Below are 18,937 nucleotides of genomic sequence, written 5' to 3' on the forward strand. Positions count from 1 at the left end.
TTTTTAAAGAACGTAGCCATAATAATTGTCATCACAAAAGTGGCATAAATTGCTCCCAGACTGAGGTACATATCTTACACTGGCACACGCCTTTTAATAAATTTAGCGTGTCTTACTACATCGCTCACTTTGTTAAGACTAGCATAAAAACCCCAGAAATGGCAGAAGGGGACTTGGGGCTCCAGCACCAGTAAGAAAATGTTAACACACAACTTTTACTGCGCAATTAAAAACATGGTGAGAAAAAGGAAAAAAGCTAAAAAAGATTAAGGATCCGTAAGCGTACGCGATTCGGATTAGCAAACCTTATTTACAGCTTTGCATGAATAAGCGTTGCTAACCCGAAACACGTAAACTTATGGATCCTTAATCTTTTGCCCTTTTTCTCAACATGTTTTTAATTATGCATACATATTAGTCCTCAAAACACAACACAAACCATGGGTCACACTCCGCAATAATTAATTTACACTGAATGCCACAAAATACATAGAAGGGCACGAGGAATGTATAGCACAAAGTATAAATAATTTTTATTCTCTATGAAAATCACATTACATGAAAATTACACATAGATGCCTCAAAACATCAAAGGTCGCCTGCAGCTTGAACAAAATCACTGCTGAATCCACTAAATTAACCATTTACTGGTGCATAAATAGCCAAAATACCCATTCAATTATAAGGCAATTGCTGCTAAAATCCATATGGTATCACATGCTCAAAAAACATCCATTTATATCTAGACATAATGCCCGGATTCCTAGCTACACTGTAATCAACATCCTTTCCATATAGTGGGTGGTAGACCATAAAAGGCGCTACCAAATGTATAGGTCAGCAATACCTGAATGTATGTCCAAGCTGTCACCGCGACCCACTCCCGGAAGAAGAACAGGCGAAACGCGCGTCGGGGTGGGTCGCGGTGACAGCTTGGACAAACGCAGTGATTCTAGAGCAAAGCCCCCATCCCTTATGGGAAATATGTAAAAATATGCAAAACACAAGCTGCGGAGACACCATCACATGTTTCCCAACACAGTGATTCTAGAGCAAAGCCCCCATCCCTTATGGGAAATATGTAAAAATATGCAAAACACAAGCCGCGGAGACACCATCACATGTTTCTCAATGCAAGCAATGACTAGCCAGGTCTGCGTTGAGAAACATGTGATGGTGTCTCCGCAGTGTTGGATGTTGATCTCCATGAGTTCATTCATCCTCATTTTTCACAGTCTTCTACTAGGCATTGCTCCTACTAGCCAGTTTCCTACTCCACACTGATGAGGGGCAATACCCCAAAACAGCTGTCTGTGGATGGATACCATGTTCTGGCATAGGTGGTTTCCTTCATTGGAGACTGCCCTTCCTGTGGTTGTTCCTTCCCGGGGAAAGACCTTACTAGTCATTGCTTGCGTTGAGAAACATGTGATGGTGTCTCCACGGCTTGTGTTTTGCACATTTTTACATATTTCCCATAAGGGATGGTGCTTTGCTCTAGAATCACTGCGTTGAGAAACATGTGATGGTGTCTCCGCAGTGTTGGATGTTGATCTCCATGAGTTCATTCATCCTCATTTTTCACAGTCTTCTACTAGGCATTGCTCCTACTAGCCAGTTTCCTACTCCACACTGATGAGGTGCGGAGTTTCCTGAATACCTTGAGTGTTGTCTCTTGGCCTTCCGGCATCGCCACTTCGGTGGCTTAAGCCGGTCGCTGCTTTTGGGAGATAGCCAGGAGGTTTCGGGGAGGAAATCCTTGGAGCTGTGGACGATGGGAGTCCGACTTCAATTCTCTGGGACCGGTGATAGCCGGGTCAAAAAATGGATTCAGGATTGACATCGCTGAAGATAAGAAGTTGCATTTTTCCCTGGGATATTTGGTCAACATGGTGTTTTATGACATCCTGAAGATTCGGAAGTCCGATATAATATGCCTGCAGGAGTTTAGGAGAGAAGGCAGGTATGTACTGGTGCTATCTTCTTGCCAGAATTTGTTTACTGCCCTGAAAAATGGAGTGGCAAATCCTTTGCTGGAAGGTCTTACCTTTACTGTGCTGTACTCTAAGGGAGATATCCCACTTGTAGTATTCATGCACAACCCTTTTGTTTCCCTGGAGGACATTGCTTTATTTTTGAAAATACATTGCATTAGTGTCAGTACTCCCACAGGGTCCTGAATGGAGAAGGGCTCTGGACTGAGAAGTACAAATTTTTTGTGAGATTTGGGATGGATCCCCAAGGCCCGGGAGGCATCCATTACCCCCCTCTTAATTTTTCAATTGGGAAAAATACTGTTTTTTTGTTCTTTCCAGATGCCCCGATGTATTGCAGGAGGTGTAAAAATTTCGGGCATACCCAGGATAGTTGCAAGGAGATGCCAACTTGCAGGAATTGCAATGCTTCTGGCCATATGGCAAAAGACTGCATAAATCCTGTTATGTGTAATGCTTGTGGTGAGGAGGGCCATAAGTATTGGGACTGTAAGGCCAGGATCAGTCCTAGGTCTTAAGCTGAGGTCTCAGGTGGGGCAGCTGCACCCCCTGCTGCTGTTGTTGACATTCCACAAGTTTCAGACTCGGAACTTATTGAGGAACCTGAAATAATGGAGGCACATGAGGAGGCCCTGCCCCAAACGGAGTCTCCCAGCCCAGAGGTGGGCAGTTTTGGAAGCTACTGATGTTGAATGTGAGCTCCCTCTTCAGTCTGATGTCTGTGGGGAGGGGGAGTTGGAGAGTACTCTTGGCAATACCCCCAGTGTATCTTGGTTTGCTACTGAGGAGGAGTTGGCCAGTTGTGGAGATCAAGGTGACTTCACTCTTGCGAGGTCCTCTGAGGATGAGGAGCCTGGAAATTCCTGTAAGAAGCCCAGAACGGATTGGGCAGACCCTGGTGAAGTTGGTTTAAGTCCGGTGAGTGAACGTAGTTACCCTCAGAATGTCTTCTCTCCTGACACCAATGCTTTTTTAGGCATTCCCGCAGACATAAACAGATTCAAGGAGTTGCAGTTCCAGATGGAAGACGAAAACGGCTGAAGAGGAAGTGGCGTGTTTGTCGTCATGTAAATAACACAGTCATGTTATGGCTCCCCAAGCTGGTTGGGGCATTGCGTCCCTGAATGTCAGGCAAATTAGATCCAAATTCAGGAGGGCAATCGTTCTAGATTATATTAAACAGATGAATGCTCACATCTTTTGTCTTCAGGAATGTGGGATTATGGACGCTCCAAGCGATAAGGACTGGCCTTACGGACAGCATGTATGGTCTGGCTCATGTGTTAATAGGAATGATGGTGTAGGGATATTAATGGGTAACAGGGAGATTAGTTTAGATAGCTACACGGTGGTAGAGGTGGGTAGATGTATAATTGTACATGTTAGATATAGGGGGTGGCGGGCTAGAATTATTAATGTGTACTGTCCATCAGGACACGACAGGAAAAAGGTGCGTCTGGCTCTTTTGGAAAAATTAAGTTTGTTTCTTCCGGGCAAAATGCCTACAGTTTTAGTTGGAGACTTTAATTGCACCACAGAAGGGAATTGTGACATAACTGGTAAAAAGTTATCCAATCTTATTTCTGATTTTTCCCTTCTAGATGCTGCTGCTCTGAAATTTGGCATCCCACCACCGCCAACGTACCATGCTGATAGGGGTGGTATTGCATCCAGGATAGATAAAATGTTGTTTTCCAAAAATATGTTGTGTATGAATTTTGAACAAAATGCTGTACCTTTTTCTGATCATGAGTGTTTGAGAGGTGTGTTTAGTGCGATTGATGACCGTGTGTATGGGGGTGGGGTTTGGAAGCTGAATGTAAGATTGTTAGAAGATGAGGATGTGATGAATGAATTAAAAATAAAGTATAAGGAGTGGAGAGTATGTAAGAGGGATTTTGCGTGTGTACTGGAATGGTGGGACTGGGTTAAGGTGTGTTGCAAAAAATCCTTCAAAAAGTGGGGCTATAAAAAAGCTGCTATTTATCGGAGTAGATTTAATGATTTAAACAGGCGCTTAGACTGGTTAAGGAAGTGTGGAGAAAGTGGCATGGATGTGTCTGATCTGCTGGCTGAGACAAAGAGTGAATTAAAGAGTGTTATGGATGAAAAAGGGAAAGAAATCATCTATCGCACCAAAATAGAACATCTTGAGAAAGATGAAAAGTGCACGAGGTTCTTTTTTAAGAAAATGAATGGGAGAAAGGCTGATATGTATAAAATCCTGGATAGGAACGGTTTGTGTGTGTCAGGTGAGAATGTGATAAAGGAGGTGAATAGGTTCTATAGCAAGTTATATGATAAAAAATGGATTGATTCTGGTCTTGTTTCAGAAGTGCTGAATGGGTTAGAGAACAAGTTGGATAGTGGAGAATGTGATATTTTGAATGAGGACGTAATTATGGAAGAAGTAGAAAACGTGATGAAGAGTGCTAAAAAGAATAAGACACCAGGTAAAGGCGGATTGCCGGTAGAATTCTATGTGAAGGCGTGGGATTTTCTGGGTGCTGATTTGATTGAGATATGTAAGTATATGTGGGAGAGTGGTAAGTTGTGTGAATCAATGAAAGAGATTGTGCTTGTGCATAAGAAAGGTGAGAGAAAGTGTTTAGAGAATTGGAGACCTATAACATTGCTGAACGCAGATTACAAAATCTATAGCAAATTGTTGGCGAATCGTATGCGTGAGGTGATTGGTAGTGTTGTGGATGAGGATCAAGTGTGTGCTGTGCCTGGAAGAAGTATGAGTGATAACTTATTGTTATTAAGGGATTTGATTGGAGACTGCATGGGAAGGAAACGGAAGTGTATGGTTCTGTCAATTGATTTTGAGAAAGCGTTTGATAGGGTCTCGCATGTGTTTTTGTTTAAAGTTCTGGATAGAATGGGATTTCCTCAAAAATTTGTGAATGGGATAATGTCTTTGTATGATTGTGTGTCAAGTGAGTTTCTTGTTAATGGGTGGTTGAGTGAGAAAGTGAATATTAAGTCTGGTGTGAGGCAGGGGTGTCCCATGTCCCCTGTCTTCTTTGTATGTGTGATTGAACCTCTGTTGTGCTTGGTCAGACGTGATAAAATGATGCGAGGTTTGTTGGTACCTGGGAGTGGTGGGAAGCATGTGAAAGTTCTTGGATATATGGATGATGTTGTGGCTGTGAGTGAAAGTGTTGCGTCTATGAGTAGGGTTAAGTTGCTTCTGGAGTTTCTCTGTGGCGCATCTGGCTTTAGAGTGAATTGGAATAAATGTAGTTTTAAATGTTTTGGGGATGACAGGGTTAAAATGCAGGGGGTAAAGTGTGAGGAGGGTGCTATCAAAGTGCTGGGAGTATTATTTAATAAGAACTTGGAAGGTAAGGAGAGATGGGAGGAGTGTGGATTGCGTAAGTTAAATTTTTGGCGACTGAGAGACTTGACCTTGAGTGGTAAGATTTTGGTCATAAAAGCGGTGATTCTTCCGATTTTGCTTTTTATTGCAACAGTTTTTCCACCATCATGTAGGAAAATAAAAAGAGTGGAAAAGTTAGTTTTTACTTTTTTCTGGAGCAGTAAAATAGAGAAACTTAAGAGAGAGAGTGTTTTCAAGGCGTGTCACCATGGTGGCATGGCCTTTCCAAACATTGAGATTTTTCTGGGGCTTCAGTATATCAAAACTGTTGTTATTTTGCTGAATAAAGGAAATAAGGGAGCGTATATGGCAAGTTATTCTGCTGGTTGGATGTTATATGGCTTATGTTGGAGAAAGAGGGATGCTAGAGTGCCTGTTGCTTTCCAGTGTCCGGTCTGGTATGAGGTGATTGAGAAGTTTGTGAGGAAGCATGATTTACTGAGTGTACCGATGAATGATTTTAGAATGGCTAAGAATGTGATGAAAATAATACGTAAGAATGATGTGGAATGTAATATTGTGGGGTTGAGAGGGAATGAAGTTTCGGTTGCATGGAAGAGTTTGGAAACGCACGGGATGTCTAATAGACAAAGGGATATTGTATGGATGTCCTTGCACAATATTTTGCCTGTGCGACAGGTTCAGAAGAGACGAGGTCTGACCAGAACTGATGTGTGTCCGAGGGAAGGATGTGGTGGATGTGAAACTGTGTGGCATACTATGTGGGACTGTGATTACGCGTGCAGTGTGTGGAAGTGTGTAGGTGGATTGTGTAAGGAGTTAGCGGGTGTGAGTTTTATTGACTGGCGTGTTGCGATGTTTGGAATTGGTGCATGTGGTCGTGTGAAAAATAGAATCCTATGGTTAATTATGACTTGTGTGATGCAGAGTTTGTGGGATGTGAGGAATTTAGGAATTTTCAAAGAGAAGCATGTATCTGTGAATAAGTGTGTCGGGCTGATCCTTTCTAGATTATACTTGATTTATAAATTGGACAGCGAAGGCGGTGGTGGTTCTGATGCAGAGGGTGTCTGGAAATTTAAAAAATGGCAGCACCTGATCAAATATCAGTGAATTTTACTGATGTTTATTGATGTTCAGGATGTCTTTTGTGTATACCCTTGGTTTGTTATACTAAAATAAATATGAACCATGATGATGAGAGTTGAAACAACGACGTTTAAGTTGATGAGCTTATATTGAGTTGTTTATAACTAACCTGAATGGTTTAAAAAAAAAAAAAAAGAAACAGCTGTCTATGGATGGATAACATGTTTTGGCATAGGTGGTTCCCTTCATTGGAGACTGCCCTTCCCGTGGATGTTCCTTCCTGGGGAAAGACCTGGCTAGTCATTGCTTGCGTTGAGAAACATGTGATGGTGTCTCCGCGGCTTGTGTTTTGTATATTTTTACATATTTCCCATAAAGGATGGGGGCATTGCTCTAGAATCACTGCGTTGAGAAACATGTGATGGTGTCTCCGCAGTGTTGGATGTTGATCTCCATGAGTTCATTCATCCTCATTTTTCATAGATATAAATGGATGTCATTTGAGCATGTGATACAGCAGCAATTGCCTTATAATTGAATGGGTATTTTGGCTATTTATGAACCAGTAAATGGTTAATTTAGTGGATTCAGCAGTACTTTTGTTCAAGCTGCAGGCGACCTTTGATGTTTTGAGGCATCTATGTGTAATTTTCATGTAATGTGATTTTCATAGAGAATAAAAATTATTTATACTTTGTGCTATACATTCTTTGTGCCCTTCAATGTATTTTGTGGCATTCAGTGTAAATGTTTTTAATTATACAGTAAAAGTTATGTTTTAACATTTTCCAATTGGTGCCGGAGCCCCAAGTCCTCATGGACCCTTTTTCGATTTCCGACCTGGATGATGGTCAGGGTGTTCCTACACTCCTTGCACCACACCCTGACCAAACAAGGTCTACTATGGTTCCTATGTGAGTACAAGTGGTTTCCACACTGAACTCTCCTCCCTGGAAGGTGAGCTAATCACCATTTATTCTCCATCCCATAAAACCTCAGCATTGATGAAACGGGACCAAAGTGTCCAATAATAGGGTAGATATATCTGAGTTCCCTTAGGTGGCACTTCACTTTACTACTACAACTACCGATCAATGTGCACTCACCAGAAAGTAAATAGCCAAAGCAAGCTGTGAACAGATATTGAGTGACCAAGAAAACATCAGCTTTCCTGTAAAGACAGCAGAATTGAGAATTCCGCTATGAAATATAAAGCAGGATGTAACTCAGGATCAGTAATGTAATGTATGTACACAGTGACTGCACCAGCAGAATAGTGAGTGCAGCTCTGGAGTATAATACAGGATGTAACTCAGGATCAGTAATGTAATGTATGTACACAGTGACTGCACCAGCAGAATAGTGAGTGCAGCTCTGGAGTATAATACAGGATGTAACTCAGGATCAGTAATGTAATGTATGTATACAGTGACTGCACCAGCAGAATAGTGAGTGTAGCTCTGGGGTATAATACAGGATGTAACTCAGGATCAGTAATGTAATGTATGTACACAGTGACTGCACCAGCAGAATAGTGAGTGCAGCTCTGGAGTATAATACAGGATGTAACTCAGGATCAGTAATGTAATGTATGTATACAGTGACTGCACCAGCAGAATAGTGAGTGTAGCTCTGGGGTATAATACAGGATGTAACTCAGGATCAGTAATGTAATGTATGTACACAGTGACTGCACCAGCAGGATAGTGAGTGCAGCTCTGGAGTATAATAACGGATGTAACTCAGGATCAATAATGTAATGTATGTACACAGTGACTGCACCAGCAGAATAGTGAGTGCAGCTCTGGAGTATAATACAGGATGTAACTCAGGATCAGTAATGTAATGTATGTATACAGTGACTGCACCAGCAGAATAGTGAGTGTAGCTCTGGGGTATAATACAGGATGTAACTCAGGATCAGTAATGTAATGTATGTACACAGTGACTGCACCAGCAGAATAGTGAGTGCAGCTCTGGAGTATAATAACGGATGTAACTCAGGATCAGTAATGTAATATATGTACACAGTGACTGCACCAGCAGAATAGTGAGTGCAGCTCTGGGGTATAATACAGGATGTAACTCAGGATGAGTAATGTAATGTATGTACACATTGACTGCACCAGCAGAATAGTGAGTGCAGCTCTGGAGTATAATACAGGATGTAACTCAGGATTAGTAATGTAATGTATGTACACAGTGACTGCACCAGCAGAATAGTGAGTGCAGCTCTGGAGTATAATACAGGATGTAACTCAGGATGAGTAATGTAATGTATGTACACATTGACTGCACCAGCAGAATAGTGAGTGCAGCTCTGGGGTATAATACAGGATGTAACTCAGGATTAGTAATGTAATGTATGTACACATTGACTGCACCAGCAGAATAGTGAGTGCAGCTCTGGAGTATAATACAGGATGTAACTCAGGATCAATAATGTAATGTATGTACACAGTGACTGCACCAGCAGAATAGTGAGTGCAGCTCTGGAGTATAATACAGGATGTAACTCAGGATCAGTAATGTAATGTATGTACACAGTGACTGCACCAGCAGAATAGTGAGTGCAGCTCTGGAGTATAATACAGGATGTAACTCAGGATCAATAATGTAATGTATGTACACAGTGACTGCACCAGCAGAATAGTGAGTGCAGCTCTGGAGTATAATACAGGATGTAACTCAGGATCAGTAAAGTAATATATGTACACAGTGACTGCACCAGCAGAATAGTGAATGCAGCTCTGGGGTATAATACAGGATGTAACTCAGGATGAGTAATGTAATGTATGTACACAGTGACTGCACCAGCAGAATAGTGAGTGCAGCTCTGGAGTAAAATACAGGATGTAACTCAGGATCAATAATGTAATGTATGTACACATTGACTGCACCAGCAGAATAGTGAGTGCAGCTCTGGAGTATAATACAGGATGTAACTCAGGATCAGTAATGTAATGTATGTACACAGTGACTGCACCAGCAGAATAGTGAGTGCAGCTTTGGAGTATAATACAGGATGTAACTCAGGATGAGTAATGTAATGTATGTACACAGTGACTGCACCAGCAGAATAGTGAGTGCAGCTCTGGAGTATAATACAGGATGTAACTCAGGATCAGTAATGTAATGTATGTACACAGTAACTGCACCAGCAGAATAGTGAGTGCAGCTCTGGAGTATAATACAGGATGTAACTCAGGATCAGTAATATAATGTATGTACACAGCGACTGCACCAGCAGAATAGTGAGTGCAGCTCTGGAGCATAGGAATGATAATTTCCCCTTTGCAAGTTTCAGTAATTATGTTAGATATGTATAGCAAATATTAACATCTAAATAATCAATCACCTAACCCCTGTTAATATACTGAGTGTCATATAAAGGCCACGGTCACATGTTCAGTATTATACATCAGTATCTGTAAGCCAAAATCAGGAGAGGAACAATCAGATGAAAAGTATAATAGAAACCCGTCACCACTTCTGTATTTATCACCCACTCCTGGTTTTGTCTTACAGATACTGATGTATAATACTGACCAAATACAAACACTGAACTTGTGAACACGGACTAGAGATAATTTATTTCAGTTTTATATGGGCTAAATCAGCAATTCATGCAAAGTGATTCTTGTATTGTAAAAAGAGTGTGAATTACTGCTGTGAAATCTAGTTAAAGTAAAGTGAAAACTATGGTTTCCTATTTTATACCTCTGTGTCCATAATGTCTGATGTGATGGCTGACTGTTGCTGCCTTCCCCCCCCCCCAAAAAAAAAAAGTAAAAATAAATTGTATATATAATTATATACGGAATATATACGGTATATGTATGCGTCAGGCAATAACATAGCAGCAATCCAGGAGTACGATGAGTAACTTCTTAGTGTATTCATCTTCCAGATATTTTTTCAGCTTCCTATGATGGGTTGGAGCCTGCACAATGCCTGTGACCTGCGTGCTGCTGCACAAGCGCAGTCTGCATCCTGTTATGTGTGTTTTAGTCCACTGTTATATTCCCATGACTTTCATCAGGAGTCCCAGTCTCCTAGGATTCAAACCTTCTGCATTACTGCCACATGGTAACAAATCCCTTGGCATCCTGCAAATCACATCACAACTACTTGGTGGCTACATTTAAAGACACCAATAGCATAAACCTCTCTTGACAGAGTATTGCAAAATCATTGTCACGGTTCCACCCCTCAGTGTGTCTGGGTACAGTTACTGAAAGCTCAGCCATCCAATCTAGTACAGGGGCATGCTGAAGCTGTCGGTGCTTTGATTGACAATTCAGTCATAAAATCTGGTACATGGGCACGGAGAGCTGTCAGTGTGTTGACTGACAGCTCGGCTGTCCAATCTGAGACTGGGAGGCGCTGGCTGTCTCCAAGTGTTCATTATCACCAGTGATTGCCAGGCTACATAACTGGGCTGTTTATCCCAGACCTCTGCCAGATGTATATTCAGCTAAATGTGGTTTGTGTTCTCTGTCCCTTGCATTCTGTATGTTGATCTTTTGTTGCCTGACCTTGGATCTTGTTCTGACCATCTGTCTGTTTAACCCTTTAGCTCTGATCCGCTTTCCTCCTGGTATTCTGACCTCAGAACGTTACCTGAGTATGCTTTACGACTTCCTGGCTTCTGACCTTGGACTCCTTGACTATCCTGACACACGGCTTGGTTGTGAAAAGTGACTAGCGTCACATTCATGTTTTTTCAAGTATACGTTCATCTCAGGAGAAAACAGCAAAAAAGCAGAAAGTTTTACCTGTCCAGGCCTCCAGACAAATGCACTATCAGGAAGCAGTGGACCCATATAATTAAGATGGCAACACAGGTGCAAGAATACCGATGAAACAACCGCTCACAGCCTACCAATACATGGAGGGGGCGGTTGCCTGGTATGTTAATGCACAATAAAAAACTTGTATGCGGCACTGCTCACACTATGGCAATGCACAGCACCCAGGTTAACAGTCTATTAGTGACACCCTTCTATTAGCTCAGGCGGGCTGCCCAGCGCTATCAAAATGCATGCCATGTGAACAGACACCACAGTTTACAAGACCAAATGGGCCCAACTGCACCCTGGATAAAAAGTGCAAAAAACACATAAAAAATGTCGAGTATTAGCAGATATTTTGGCCAAAATACGTGAGCCCGTAACCTACGCCAAAGGTCTCCACATTTACGGGTCCCTAACACTAAATCCTAACACTGAAATAGCTCATTGGAGGATTTTTAAGTCCTCTTTCTGTGCTATTTCTATGTTCATCTCAGGCCAAGTCGACCCGAGAGAAAGTGTAAGGTCAAATCTGTATATAGCTTGAGCACCTGGTAATTGTTACCTGGACATACTTACTTGATGCAAAAACCTGACACCAGAGTTTCAGCCTGAAGAAAGAAATTAAAACTACCAAGAAGGTGTACAGAAGGTTAGTTATCTGGTGGCATGGAGAGGGTGGAATAATTTAGTATAAAATGAACATAGAAATATCCTTTAATTACCTATCTTCCTGGAAACCCTTCATCCATTCTTGTCTCTTCAGTTCTTCTCGGGCCTCTTCCAGAGAACTGAATGATGTTGCTACCCTTAGGGTTGGCTCCAAAGGCTTATAACGCTGTCTGAGTACTTCTTCTGGGTCACGGAATGGACCCTGTAAGAAAGTAAGATTAAAATGGAATCGCTTTTATGGCACAGCCCAGCTTATGTCAAGAACATCCGGTCAAAATGTCTTAGAAAAACTGTAGATGAAAAACTCAAAATAGGGAAACTGTGTATCTTGTTGTATTAACATATCCGGGTGAAGTGTCACTTGATGCCTAGTGGATTGTCCTGATGACGAGGTCCTGCGTTGACCTCGAAACGCGTTGACTTTGTAAACTTGCTAAAATAAAGTTTTCAAGGAAAATATTTGTTGGATATAAATAATTATCAGCAGCGCATCCAGTGACACGTCACCCGGATATGTTCTTTCTCTAAGTCCTTTGGACTCGAGTCCTACAGAAGCTGATACATGCCACCAGGTGAGAAGATCCATGTTGGTTTCTATATTGTTTTAACATTTAAAACACTATTGTGCCCTCTTCCTTTTCCCAGTTTTCCTTACTACTATTTTGTTGAATTGGTTTTTCCATAATGTTATACATGCAAATGTTGAAATTATATTAGTGTTGGTTAAGTGTATCTCTATTTATATATTAGAATTACTGCAATTACTTTTTAACGCAAAAAAAGAAAAAAAATACAATAAAATTAATATCTTAAAGGATCTGTAAACTTTGAACAATTCTTTTTTTGTTAAAAAAAGATCCATTGATCACAGATAATCAGCTATAAAGTGAGAAGAAACCTACTGGCAAGTGTTTTATTTATCTGCAGAGCCTCCACAGGACAGATAGGGTATTACACATTGGTGAGTCCTCCAGAGCAGGAGAGGCAATCATTGAAGGGTCCTTAACATGTAGACCTGATTTATTCAAATTTTATCAAATATTGTCTTTGGAAATGTAATGTAAATGTAAAGTTCTGTTCGCATTAGCTTTGGTACTGTTATGGCATTTTTAATGGTGAAAATGGCAGAGTCTCTAGCTGGCATCAACATTGGGCATAGGGCAGACCCAGCCAGATAATTGGGCATGGTGAACATGTTTAACATATTTAAAGCCAAACTGGGGCAGGGGCTCAATACGACTGTGACCAAACGACCAAATATAACAATATATGCTCTTAAAATTCTGGAAACGCTTCAGGGCCAATTATTGTTCTCCATCTAGGACAGATCTGTTGGAATTTATTATGGATTTTCACAAACAAAGCCGGGAAGCTTGTCTTGACTTCTGCATATCCTGATTGCTTCTCGGTAACCAGGCACAGCTGGACTAAAAGTAAAGACAAAGAAAAGAGGGACGATTCACGCCTCATTTCTGCTCACTTATGTTTTACATTAATAGAAACCAATAATAGGAACCAGTTACCATAAAAGTTATAGACCGTAAATAACACAAATGGCAAATAAGTATCATCCAGCACTTCCAGCAGATGGACAGGAAGGTTGTTATATTTCATGGTCTTTAATGGAGAATTTTTTTTTTCAGTCTCGTAAAATGTACGGTAATTTGATATTTAAGTGGTTCTGTCAATGATGGGGGTGGATGTATAGTAATAATAGGTAATACCTACGATGAGCCAAATTCCAAAGCTTAGCAAGCACCAAAACCAAGAAAAGCATGAAAAAGTCATATTGCAATTTTCTGATAGAATTGTAACTAACAGAAGTAGTCTCTAAACACGGTGCACTAAATACAGGCACAGATATATTCTGTTCTAAGGCTAGGTTCACATTTGCAGATGGCCGATCTGCGGAGGGCAGCGGACTGCCTAAGTGAAGCTCCGCCCACTGCTGCACCTCCTCCGGTCAGCTCCGCCTACGTCTGCATGCGGCCTGCGTTCCCTATCTTTAACATTGGGTACGCAGGTCGTGCGGATGTATTTGGATGCATCAGCTTGTGGCGTTTTGACGACGCAGCGAGCCGCGTCGAACGCAACATGTTGCAATTTGATGCAGTGGCCGCATCGTCAAAACAATGCACGCGGAGGCATCCGCAATCATCCACACGACCTGCGTACACAATGTTAAAGGTAGGTACAAAGGTCGCATGCAGACGTAGGCGGAGCTGACCGAAGGAAGTGCGGCAGTGGGGGGAGCTTCACGGAGGAAGTCAGCAGCCTTCTGCAGCTCGTCCATCCGAAAATATGAATCTAGCCTAACTGGTACATGAATTAGAGATCAGAAGAACCACATGACAGATGCCAAGGATGCACTTCAGGGCACACAGGACTGATCTAAACAAAGTTTGGCTTATTGAAAATGGGACAGGGTATCAATGAATGTACCCTATATGCAGTACAGTGAAAAAGTATTCACCCCTTACCCATTTTTGGTTACACATCTGTCTCAGTTTCTAGGCCGGGCTCGGCACCCTGCTCCTATGGATGACGTCCTTTGCTGTGCTCCATGTCAGGTTTTACAAGTTGCCTCGTGTACCTCAATGACATCATCATCTAAGGCCTTTTACAGTCCGCTTAGACACACTGAGGTGTCTTAATATTCAGACAGTGTAGTGCAGTTTTCCTTTGTCATGTGGCCTGGACTAGCCACCATCCATCTCCTTTGGCTGCATCTTCAATACAAACTGTTTATGGTTAACCCATTGTTTGCTATAATCGTTATTATAAACTGTTATTAGAATGAGTTCTCATTATGCTCCAAACTGCTGTGGATTCTACAATTTGCTTATCCTGATTCTGTGGGTTAACCATTATTTGCTGTAAGCATTACGAACTATATTTAGTAACTATTAACATTATGTCACAGTCTTGTGTGAGGAACTTACATCTGCTGCTTTCAGACCTCGTAATTTACCCATCGTTTGCTATAGCATCACAGACTTTTATTCAGCGACTGATCACATCACGATGCAATCACAATTGCATACTAAAGTAATTTTTACAACCTACATCTAAGCTCTGCTTAAAACCTGCCATTTTTTTCTTCATCCGCTCTCCTCATCTGCCCTAATTGTATTTTGGTGCACTGTTTTCCGGGACTCCGCTGTTCCATGGTCCTTCCAGCCTGCTATGACAACGCTCTTGGTCCGTGTGTTCACCATGACCTGCCGCTTTGTGCAGTGTCGGACACGGGTGCCAAGGGCCCACCAGTAACCAATTTCAGGGCCTCACTTTACAGCTACATGTAAATGTGACATTATAATCAATCACAAAGTTATATAACAATGGTGCTGGGTAGACTTATAAATGAATAAGATGCCGCCTTTGTCTGTACACAGTGATTCAAGTATATTTTGCAAAGTACTGCTCATCTAAGAGGGTGATGGTCCACCGGAGAATTCTCCTGTTCTCCCATGGGCCAGTCCAAGCCTGCCTTTGTGAATCCACCTCAGAAGGTGAGCCCTAATATTGTGATCATTGTTCTTCAGCATGAACCAAACTGAATTCGAACTTTGGGCAACAATGTGATGGGTGGACAAATCCTTCTGGATTTTCCATAGCAGATTCAATGGTTCCATCCAGACCTGGAGAAGCAAAGCAACCCCACACCATCACGCTACCATAATCGTATTTAATTATTGATATAATGTACTAATGAAAGAATGCAGTTTTAGCTTTACTCCAGATATAAAGGGGCACACGTCTTGTTGCACTTATGACTCAACAGTCCACAGAATATTATCCAAAAAGTCTTCGGGTTAATCTTAATGGGTTTTTTCTTTTTTTGCAAATTCAAGATGAATCTATGTTCTTTTTTGGTCATCAGTGGTTTTTACCTTACAAATCTTCAATGGATAAGATTTTTGCACTAAGTTTATCTTATTGAGAAATTGTATATATTTAGATGTATGTGCTCTTTCTTTCTCCTATATTAGTCGTTGATTTGCTCTCGGTAAAATTTGGTAGACCAACCACGTTTGGGAAAGTTCATCAAAGTACCAAGCTTTATCCATTTGTGGTTACTGGCTGTCACTGTAATTCGCTGCAGTCCCAGAACCTTACCAATAGTTTTGTAATTTTTCTCAGATTTGGTAGATTTTCAATAACTCTCTTTGGCACAGGTATTTCAAACTATCAAGACAATGACAACATGTACGGCCTTATGAGATTTTCTACTTGTTTAAAATTGCCAGGTAGATTTAGATTCAATAGGTCTGGCAGTAATCATGGCTAGTGAAATTAAACCTAATTGTCAATTTGGTTAATTGGTTGATTCATGCCAATTACTTTTTTAAATAGGGCCAGGTTGAGCTAAACAGGAGCTTTGAGAAGGAGGCAAATACAGAACTACCCTATATCTATTTTCAGGGTTTCACGCTCTCGGGTAGCCACTTGGATACACGTAGCACAGGGTTTTATATCAAAACAGCATGTAGTTATTGTCCACCATAAACTTTCCAGCTCCAAAACAAAAACATCCTTCCTTCAGTATCAATGGAAAACATAAACAGTCCTTTTCTTCAGGTAGAATGAAACAACATAAATGTAGCAGCTTCACCAATCTCGGTATTCCCAGCAGCAGTTTACACTTGTATTAAACGTGTTCACCAAACAAAATTCTCTCTGTTTGCCTGTACCACACCTCTCTTTGCAGAGCAGACTAAACAGCAGCTTTACCTTTCTCCGGTCTCAACACGCTCCCCCTCTCCTGAACTAACCAAGCTGCTGTTAATAGGCCCGTAAACCCTGGACTAGATCCTAGAATCAACTTTTCTCAACAAGGATTCTTTATGAACAATGCCACATAATAAAAAATGGACAAGGGTGCAGTCTATCGCAGCCCAATCCAAAAAGTTAAGGCCCCATATAATCTGAATTTCAGCCGGGAAATTGAAAAACTCTCCATCGTGCTCTGATGGGTGAGAATGAGATTATGTGCTTAAAAGAATAGAAATGATGTGTACATAAATGTAATGTCAGCAGTGTTGGTCCAAAACAGTTTGCAGGACCTGGTCCATCGGCCATGTCATTAATCTGTGGCCGCTGAAAAACAACCTCCTCCTACCTGCTGGTATCTGTGGCTCTTCATTTGAATAGCTGGACTGGACCGCATTGCATATGTGTCACACATTGTACCCATTCTCACCAACTGTGTCACTCAGCGAGTTCAGGCAACCCAGGAACATCACCTTGGGTATGTCTTCACCTTGGGCTCCGAAACAACTCAGTCTATAGCTATGGTCTTGGAGGTCAAGGTCTACTGTCCTGATGACTATATAAGGCATCAGGCATATACTATGTGTCACGATCCATTTTTGGATCTGTGGCAGATCCGGGCTCATATATAACCTATCTTTTTCTTTCAAGCCTCTGGCTTAATGTTAGTTTTTGCCCCCGGTGGCCGCCGGTGTTACTACAACCTAAGTTGCTCTGCTAATGGGTTTTTGTCCCTGGTGGCCGCTGGGGTTACTACACGTTTAAATTAGCCAGCAGGTGTTACCACCCCCCTCCTTCCTATAAAAGGTTGTCAGGTGCTCTGGATCACTGTTGGTGATACTGGTCATTCCCTAACCAACCCTGGGGGAGTGAGGAGCTATTTGGAGCAGTGCTATTGCAGCTCATCTGAGAGCCTTGGTGTTTCAGCTGGAAGCTGTGTATGTATGCTGTACTCTGCTGCCTCAGGAGCATTGGCAGCAGAGAAAGCGAAGTGTTTGTTTTTCCCTGTTTGTTATTTTCCTTGGTGTTTATTAGTACAGCGGTGGGGCCAGTGTCCGCACCAGCCAGTTCCCTAGTAAGGGATAGGTGCAGGTCTAGTGAGGGACTGAGATATCCTGGTCGGCGACAGTTTGAAAGAACCTGTATAGGGAACGTGAGGAGTGTTCAGGGACACAGCCTTGGGGGAGTGCAGGAGGTGTCCACGTCCCCCGTTCCCTATTATAGGGCCCACCGTTGTAATTGTGTCACCGGTGTCCCCTTGATAGTCTTGTTGTTTTAGTTACCGACCGATCAGCGGGTTGCGTCATGCAGGGCAAGTCACTTCGTGACACTATGAACCTTCCAGTCATTGGGCATTAGAGTTTGTGCCCCACATCAGTAGGCCAGGCTAAACCCACTGATGAGAACAGATACTACACTTGATGTTAGGCAAACAGTAAGAGGGGGTGCCAATCAGGAAATCCCACTAAATGACCTACACATTGCTTGTATGGGCATACTGACAAGGGTTGTCTTGCAGAGTCAACTTCTAAAACTATAAAGTCAATTTTGACCTAAAGATAGCCCTAGATAAGGAGCTAACAAAAGTATTCTACATGTATTATCATATACAGTACTTATCGCATACCTGTGGCTTCTTTCTGCCAATTGGTGGAAGAGGTTGGGTCGCTGGGAATGAATAGGGGTGTCTACAATCAGTCCAATCAACAAAGCCACCATCATTGTCTTTCTTTGGCTTTTCTCGATGGCTCAGAGGTCTCGCTCTTTTTAGCCGGAACTCCATTTCATCCAGATACTGTCTATACGGTGAATTGAACACTCCGGCAATCTTAAAGGAAACATAAAAGTAGTTAAAAATCTGAACTAATACGATTCATCAATGTTAATATTATGAAGATATTCAAAAGAATTTTTGTGAACATGAATTAAGTAATATTGATCAAAGGATTGTGCTTAAAGCTTATTAAGAGAGAAAAAGTAAAACATTTTCAAAACAGCATAATATGCAAATTGCCTCTTCAGAGACGGAGAGGACTTGAACTCTATAGCGTCACCTGTTGGTATTAGCGATCCTACAAGTCACTATCAACCCTTTAACGAGTGTTGCAATATGACATAGGATAAAAGCCAAATCAGAATCTCAATTTGAAAACACGGTGTTTCAGGCTATTGGCCCTCGTCAGTGCAAAGGTGGCGTTATAGAGTTCAAGTCCTCTTCCTCTGTGAAGAGGCAATTTACATATTACATTTCCCAGAAGAGCACTGCACAG

The 18,937-nt window shown here is 41.7% G+C and overlaps 1 protein-coding gene across 1 annotated transcript in view; it reads right to left on the bottom strand.

Moving 5' to 3' along the window:
- The window catches only part of SPATA17 (spermatogenesis associated 17), an 892,647-nt gene that overhangs the window by 54,886 nt on the left and 818,824 nt on the right, over positions 1 to 18,937 (bottom strand). The window contains exons 7-8 of the mRNA XM_073553344.1: positions 18,295 to 18,495; positions 11,948 to 12,096 (exon numbers count right to left, since the gene is read on the bottom strand). Of these exons, the coding sequence (XP_073409445.1) occupies positions 11,948 to 12,096; positions 18,295 to 18,495 (350 nt within the window). The remainder of the gene's footprint in view (positions 1 to 11,947; positions 12,097 to 18,294; positions 18,496 to 18,937) is intronic.

Source organism: Dendrobates tinctorius, unplaced genomic scaffold (assembly GCF_039654945.1).
Source record: "Dendrobates tinctorius isolate UK_male_01 unplaced genomic scaffold, ASM3965494v1 ptg000201l, whole genome shotgun sequence".
In the NCBI taxonomy this organism is placed as follows: Eukaryota; Metazoa; Chordata; class Amphibia; order Anura; family Dendrobatidae; genus Dendrobates; species Dendrobates tinctorius.